The sequence below is a fragment of the Aegilops tauschii genome, chromosome 7 (assembly GCF_002575655.3).
Source record: "Aegilops tauschii subsp. strangulata cultivar AL8/78 chromosome 7, Aet v6.0, whole genome shotgun sequence".
NCBI classification, from domain to species: Eukaryota; Viridiplantae; Streptophyta; class Magnoliopsida; order Poales; family Poaceae; genus Aegilops; species Aegilops tauschii.
In genome coordinates this window covers 447,382,421-447,390,808 of record NC_053041.3, presented here as the reverse complement: position 1 = coordinate 447,390,808, position 8,388 = coordinate 447,382,421, and the positions used below count along the sequence as shown (strand labels likewise).

The window sequence follows — 8,388 nt, the reverse complement described above, 5'->3', positions numbered from 1 at the left end:
GTCCTTAGCTCAAGGGGAATAAGGTGAAGACACGGTCTTCTGAGTTGAATCTCAGCATCCCTAACCAGACGTACAGTTGTCACAGCAACTAGAACTGGTCCAACAAATCCTTGTCCTCACCAAGTGTCTGGTTCTATCCTCTCCCTCTCTTTACTTACAGTTTGTCTTCGTGAAGTCATTGCCTATTTGCACTACCTGTTTGACTTCACTGTGTGACTACTATTTTTGTTTGGCTTCATACTATCTTCCATCCTGATCTTTACTACCTAACTGTTGTTAGTCTTCGTGCTTTCACTTCATTGAATACTTGACTATGGCTTGCTTAGTGTAGTCTACCTTCCGCTACATATCAATAGGTTCATTTCTATTGTTTGACTTCGAAAACCTCATGTTTTGAAGTCTTTCATAAAAATCGCCAATTCACCCCCCCTCTAGTCGATAACTAGCACTTTCAGGTAGGAACTGGCTTTGTCATCTTGTCAGCGGGATTATCATGAGTACTTATCTTGCATACCTTCAAATTGCCTTCAGCAACAACATCTCGAATATAATGAAATCCGACATCAATGTGTTTTGTCCTCTCATGATACACTGGATTCTTGGTAAGATATATGGCACTTTGACTGTCAGAAAATATGGTAGGGCAAGATGAATCTCCACAAAGCTCAGCGTACAAACCTCTCAACCAGATAGCTTCTTTGCATGCCTCAGAAAGAGCCATATACTCGGCATCAGCAGTGGAACAAGCCACAATAGACTGCAAAGTTGCTCTCCAACTCATAGCACAACCACCAATGGTGAAAACATAACCTGTGAGTGATCTTCTCTTATCCAAATCACCACCAAAATCAGAATCAACAAAACCAACAAGTCCATCTCCGGTTTTCCCTGACTATAAATAAGCATTAGAAGTACCACACAGGTATCTGAAAATCCACTGAACTGCTCTCCAATGCTCTTTTCCAGGATTAGCCAGGTATCCACTGACAACACTCAATGCATAAGATAAATCCGGACAGGAACAAACCATGGCATACATAAGTGAACCAACTGCACTCGAATAGGGAACTCTAGACATGTACTCAATATTTGCATCTGACTTAGGACATAAGGCTGATGATAACTTGAAGTGTGCAGCTAACGGAGTACTCACCGGCTTGGCATTATGCATATTAAAACGACGAAGAACTTTATCAATATATCCCTTCTGACTTAGATATACTTTTCCAGACGGTCTATTCCTGGATATTTCCATTCCAAGAATTTTCTTTGCTGCACCCAAATCCTTGATCTCAAATTCATTACTCAATTGCTTCTTTAGTTCATCAATATCTGACATACTCTTTGCAACAATTAGCATATCATCAACATAAAGGAGCAAATAAATAGTTGAACCATTGACAATTTTCAAATAAACACAACTATCATAATTAGGCCTTTTGAAACCTTGAGAGAGCATAAAGGTGTCAAATCTATTGTACCACTGTCTAGGGGATTGCTTCAATCCATAAAGAGACATCTTTAACTTACAGACAAGCTTTTCTTTTCCAGGAATAACAAAACCTTCAGGTTGTTCCATATAAATATCCTCTTCTAATTCTCCATGTAAGAATGCAGTTTTAACATCCAATTGTTCAAGTTCAAGATCAAGCATGGCAACAATACTAAGTAAAGTGCGAATAGAGCTATGCTTCACAACAGGAGAAAAAACTTCGTTATAGTCAATACCTGGAATCTGGCTATAACCTTTAGCAACTAACCTTGCTTTATATCTTGTCTCATCATTAGGAGAAACACCTTCTTTCCTCTTGAAAACCCACTTGCAACGAATAGGTTTCTTCTCTCTAGGTAATCTTACTAAATCCCAAGTGCCATTCTTTTCAAGTGATTCCATCTCATCAAGCATAGCGGTCATCCACTTATTACTATCACCAAAAATAATAGCCTCGGAATATGAAGAAGGCTCAGAATTACCTTCAATTTCCTCTGCAATAGATAAAGCAAAAGAAACAATATTGCACTCTTCAATTAACCTGTCAGGTTTATTAATACCCCGTCTAACTCTATCACGTGCGAGATTCCAACCGGATGGAACAATAGGCTGATTTGGAGGGGAGTGACATGTTCATTATCAACGACGGGATCATCATATGCATCAACAATTTCATTACCAGAAGTATCACCTGATCAATAACATGGTCCACCTGAACAGTAGGCTCCTGAACAATAGGCTGTTGTTCACTCTCAACGGGAACATTAGTAGATGGAACATCATGTAACATAGCAGATTCATTAAAGATAACATTTCTGCTAATAACAACCTTCTGGGTTTCAGGATTCCACAATTTATAACCTTTAACTCCAGATTTATAACCAAGAAAGATGCACTTAACAGCCCTAGGCTCCAATTTTCCATTATCAACATGAGCATAAGTGCTACCTCTTGAGCATGCGTTGGTTTTCCCTTGAAGAGGTAAGGGTGATGCAGCAAAGTAGTGCAAGTATTTCCCTCAGTTTTTGAGAACCAGGTATCAATCCAGTAGGAGGCCACACGCAAGTCCCTCGTACCTACACAAACAAATAAGAACCTTGCAACCAACGCAATAAAGGGGTTGTCAATCCATTCATGGCCACTTACAAAAGTGAGATCTGATAGAGATGATAATATTTTTGGTATTTTTATGATAAAGATTGAAAGTAAAGATTGCAAAGTAAAATAGATTGGAAACTTATATGATGGAAAATAGACCCGGGGGCCATAGGTTTCACTAGTGGCTTCTCTCAAGATAGCATAAGTATTACGGTGGGTGAACAAATTACTATCAAGCAATTGATAGAAAAGTGCATAAGTATGAGAATATCTAGGCATGATCATGTATATAGGCATCATGTCCGTAACAAGTTGACCGACTCCTGCATGCATCTAGAGTATTAAGTTCATAAGAACAGAGTAACACATTAGGCAAAATGACATGATGTAGAGGGATAAACTCAAGCAATATGATATAAACCGCATCTTTTTATCCTCGTTGGCGACAATACAATACGTGTCGTTTCCCTTTCTGTCACTGGGATCGAGCAACGCAAGATTGAACCCAAAGCTAAGCACTTCTCCCATTGCAAGAAAGATCAATCTAGTAGGCCAAACCAAACTGATAATTCAAAGAGACTTGCAAAGATAACCAATCATACATAAAAGAATTCAGAGAAGATTCAAATATTGTTCATAGATAATCTTGATCATAAAACCACAATTCATCGGATCTCGACAAACACACCGCAAAAAGAGTTACATCAAATAGATCTCCAAGAAGATCGAGGAGAACTTTGTATTGAGATCCAAAGAGAGAGAAGAAGCCATCTAGCTAATAGCTATGGACCCGAAGGTCTATGGTAAACTACTCACACATCATCGGAGAGGCTATGGTGTTGATGTAGAAGCCCTCCGTGATCGATTCCCCCTCCGGCGGAGCGCCGGAAAAGGCCCCAAGATGGGATCTCACAGGTACAGAAGGTTGCGGCAGTGGAAATAGGTTTTCGTGGTGCTCCTGGTTGGTTTCGGGGTACATGGGTATATATAGGAGGAAGAAGTAGGTCGGTGGAGCCACGAGGGGCCCACGAGGGTGGGGGCGCGCCTCCGTGCCTCGTGGCCTCCTTGTTGATTTCTTGACGTCCACTCCAAGTCCTCTGGATCACGTTTGTTCCAAAAATCACGCTCCCGAAGGTTTCATTCCGTTTGGACTCCGTTTGATATTCCTTTTCTGCAAAACACTGAAATAGGAAAAAAAATAGCAATTTGCACTGGGCTTTGGGTTAATAGGTTAGTCCCAAAAATAATATAAAAGTGTATAGTAAAGCCCATTAAACATCCAAAACGGATAATATAATAGCATGGAACAATCAAAAATTATAGATACGTTGGAGACGTATCAATAAGCGGTGCAACCAAAAACTCTTAACTGTGAATAATCAGCAGGTGAACCAGACCATACCTCAATTGGAGTTTTCTTATTAAGAGCAATAGATGGTGAACGGTTAATGAGATAACAAGCAGTGGAAGCGGCCTCAGCCCAAAAACGCATATGCAAACCTGCATTGGACAACATGCGACGGGCTCTGGAAATAATGGTTCTGTTCATACGCTCAGCAACACTGTTTTGTTGAGGAGTATAAGGAACGGTGTAATGTCTGACAATGCCTTCAGACTTGCAATAATTCTTAAATTTCTTAGAACAGAATTTCATACCATTATCAGTGCGAAGTAACTTTACCTTCTTTTCGGTTTGTCTCTCAATCATAATCTTCCACTCCTTAAAATGCTTCATATTTATGCTTCAAGAAATAAGGTCAAACTTTTCTCGAATAATCATCAATAATAGTCAGCATGTAACTTACACCACCTAGTGACTTCTTGCGAGATGGTCCCCATAAATCAGAATGCACATAATAAAGAATACCTTCGGTTGTATGAGTCGAAGTGTTGAACTTCACCCTCTTGTTCTTGCCGAAGATACAATGCTCACAAAATTTCAATTTACCAGGTTCATATCCATCAAGAAGACCTCTCTTATTTAACACTGCCAAACAAAGTTCACTCATATGTCCAAGACGCATATGCCAAAGGTTAGCAGCATCACAATCAGAATTCTTTGAAATAGCTGGAGTAGCGTTACCTGAAACGGTAGAACCTCGAAGGTAATAAATACCACTGGTCGAACTTAAGTCACCTTTCATCACAACAAGGGAGCCTTTGGTGACCTTCAAAACACTATCTCCACCTGAATACTTGTACCCCTTTGCATCAAGGGCACTAACAGAGATAAGATTTCTCTTCATCTTCGGAATATACCGAACATCTGTCAAAGTTCTGATTGTGCCATCAAACATCTTGATTCGAACGGAACCTATGCCTTCAATCTTGCATGGTAAATTATCAAAAGCCAAAACGGAACCAGCAGAAGTAGTGGAATCAAAAGTATTAAACCAATCTCTATGTGGACACATATGAAAAGTGCATGCGGTGTCAAGTACCCACTCATCATTGGTCTCAGCACATCCAGCAATAACGACAAGAGCATCATCGGAACTATCATCACGAGCAACGTTAGTAGAACTTTCACCTTGTTTGCTACCTTTCCTCTTTTCTTTATTCTGCAACTTGAAACACTCTGAGATGTCATGCCCGTCTCTCTTGCAATATCTGCAATACTTCTTGTCTCTGGATTGCGACCGGCCCCTGTAGCCATTCTTACTTTTGCCTATGTTTCCATTATTGGAGTTCTTCTCCTTTGTCCTGCCACGAACAGATAATCCCTCGGCTTGGGATGAACTTGAACCATCATGAGGCACCATTAATTTCATCTTCTCCTTAGAGTTCAAAGCTTCATAAACTTCATTACGTGTGAGAGTATCACGACTGTATAATATGGTGTCTCTAAAATTGGTATAAGAACTTGGCAGTGAACAAAGTAACATTAAAGAAGTATCTTCCTCTTCATACTTAACCTCCATTGCAGCTAGATCAGATATGATCTTTAAAATCTGAAATATGATTCAAAACATTACCTCCCTCGGGTAACCTGTGCAGGAATAATTTTTGCTTCAGATGCATCTTGCTGGTAAGATCTTTTGTCATGCAAATGCCTTCCAGCTTTAACCATAGAGCGGCGGCAGTTTTCTCGCTCAAAACTGCCTGCAAAATATTATTATGCAAATGGAGTTGAATTTGTGACAAAGCCTTACAATCAATTCTTTTCTCCTCATCAGTCTAGTCCTGAATTCTATTCTTCCCAAAACTATCCAGTGCTTCATCGTAGTCGGACTGTGCCAACAACGCCCGCATCTTGACTTGCCATAAGGTAAACCTTGTGTCACGATCCAGCAGCGAAAGATCGTACTTCATGGATGCCATGAGTCGATAAATCTGTGTACAAAAAGTAGTACAAGCCGGTAAAAAAATCCTTGATAGAATTAATTTGCGGAGCAAAGAACAAAAAAGATAGCACCTGGTAGCTCTTCGTGTGGATGTAGCGGCAGACGAACGCAGAACAAAAACTGAACTAGCACAGCCTCACGTCACGTGAAGTAGCAACAACGGTAGCACTTTTCAACTAGATCTCAAAACTTGTGCTAATGTATCTCTTCACGTGGATAGTACTCAACTAGTACTCGTAGATGAAATTGATTTGGCCTCTGACTCCATGCGATGAAGCAACAGCCGGTAGATCGCTTGCTGCCAAATACCTTGGGACTTGGATCCTTGCACTGCTCGACCTCGGACGTGGATCTCTGCGGTGGCGTGCGCAGCGGAAAGTTTTCTGTCTTTGGAACGACAGGTCGTCTGCAACGAAAATCCAGTCGGTCTCGGCGATTCGGGACGGTGGCGGCGGAACAGACCGCAACCCTAACGCTGGTCTCAAATCTCGTATCTGTAAACTTGGCTCTGTATACCACTTGTTAGATAAAACGAGATAAAACGAGACACGAGAGACATGGATTTTTATGTGGAAACCCTTGCGGGAGACAACCACGGACGCACGAAGGCGCAATCACTATGATGGATGAGTATTACAAGCATGAGAGGACAGACCGTCTTAGGTGCGACTACATAAGGTATATAAAAGGGCAATACATGAGAGTCCTTGGAGGACAAGTAAACGAGTTGTACTCGTACGCGTCGATACCAACGCAAAGGCCCACACCGTATGTACTACATCTAGTCCAATACGGTATAGTATGGCTCACAATTTCATACAACTGAAGGTATTCATGATTATGTTCATTCTGATTTATGGGGACCATCTCGCAGAAAGTCACTAGGTGGTGCTAGTTACATGCTGACTATTATTGATGATTATTCGAGAAAAGTTTGGCCTTATTTCTTGAAGCATAAATATGAAGCATTCTCAGTTTTGAAGGAGTGGAAGATTATGATTGAGAGACAAACCGAAAAGAAGGTAAAGTTACTTTGCACTGATAATGGTATGAAATTCTGTTCTAAGAAATTTAAGAATTATTGCAAGTCTGAAGGCATTGTCAGACATTACACCGTTCCTTATACTCCTCAACAAAACAGTGTTGCTGAGCGTATGAACAGAACCATTATTTCCAGAGCCCGTCGCATGTTGTCCAATGCAGGTTTGCATATGCGTTTTTGGGCTGAGGCCGCTTCCACTGCTTGTTATCTTATTAACCGTTCACCATCTATTGCTCTTAATAAAAAAACTCCAATTTAGGTATGGTCTGGTTCGCCTGCTGATTATTCACAGTTGAGAGTTTTTGGTTGCACTGCTTATGCCCATGTTGATAATGGAAAGTTGGAGCCTAGGGCTGTTAAGTGCATCTTTCTTGGTTATAAGTCTGGTGTTAAAGGTTTTAAATTGTGGAATCCTGAAACCCAGAAGGTTGTTATTAGCAGCAATGTTATCTTTAATGAATCTGCTATGTTACATGATGTTTCATCTACTAATGTTCCCGTTGAGAGTGAACAACAGCCTATTGTTCAGGAGCCTACTGTTCAGGTGGAGCACGTTATTGATTCAGGTGATACTTCTGGTAATGAAATTGTTGATGAAGATGATGAACCCGTCGTTAATGATGATCATGTCACTCCCACTCCAAATCAGCCTATTGTTCCACCCAGTTGGAATCTTGCTCGTGACAGAGTTAGGCGGGGTATTAATAAACCTGACAGGTTAATTGAAGAGTGTAATATTGTTTCTTTTGCTTTATCTGTTGTAGAAGAAATTGAAGGTAATGCTGAGCCTTCTTCATATTCCGAGGCTATTATTTCTGGTGATAGTAATAAGTGGATGACCGCTATGCATGATGAGATGGAATCACTTGAAAAGAATGGCACTTGGGATTTAGTAAAATTACCTAGAGAGAAGAAACCTATTCGTTGCAAGTGGGTTTTCAAGAGGAAAGAAGGTGTTTCTCCTAATGATGAGACAAGATATAAAGCAAGGTTAGTTGCTAAATGTTACAGTCAGATTCCAGGTATTGACTATAACGAAGTATTTTCTCCTGTTGTGAAGCATAGCTCTATTCGCACTTTACTCAGTATTGTTACCATGCATGATTTTGAGCTTGAACAATTGGATGTTAAAACTGCATTCTTACATGGAGAATTAGAGGAGGATATTTATATGGAACAACCTGAAGGTTATGTTATTCCTGGAAAAGAAAAGCTTGTCTGTAAGTTAAAGAAATCTCTTTATGGATTGAAACAATCCCCTAGACAGTGGTACAATAGATTTGACACCTTTATGCTCTCTCAAGGTTTCAAAAGGTCTAATTATGATAGTTGTGTCTATTTGAAAACTGTCAATGGTTCAACTATTTATTTGCTCCTTTATGTTGATGATATGCTAATTGCTGCAAAGAATA

At 40.2% G+C, this 8,388-nt stretch overlaps 1 protein-coding gene across 1 annotated transcript; it reads right to left on the bottom strand.

The window, feature by feature from the left end:
- Positions 1 to 451: 451 nt before the first annotated feature.
- LOC141027251 (uncharacterized) lies at positions 452 to 5,511 on the bottom strand. Its single transcript, XM_073504240.1, has 8 exons — positions 5,032 to 5,511; positions 4,728 to 4,917; positions 4,458 to 4,577; positions 2,172 to 2,353; positions 1,975 to 1,986; positions 1,531 to 1,690; positions 1,154 to 1,446; positions 452 to 892 (listed from the first exon to the last, which is right to left on the bottom strand). The coding sequence occupies exons 1-8, from the start codon at positions 5,509 to 5,511 to the stop codon at positions 452 to 454; spliced, it is 1,878 nt and encodes a 625-aa protein (XP_073360341.1).
- Between the last annotated feature and the right edge of the window lie 2,877 nt (positions 5,512 to 8,388).

Coding starts and splice junctions, on each gene's coding strand:
- LOC141027251 (XM_073504240.1), bottom strand. CDS start 5,511: ATGGAGGTTAAGTATGAAGAGGAAGATACTTCTTTAATGTTACTTTGT. Junction 4,918..5,031: donor CTGAGACCAATGATGAGTGG/GTACTTGACACC, acceptor TTACCATGCAAG/ATTGAAGGCATAGGTTCCGT. Junction 1,447..1,530: donor TGGAAAAGAAAAGCTTGTCT/GTAAGTTAAAGA, acceptor TGCTCTCTCAAG/GTTTCAAAAGGCCTAATTAT.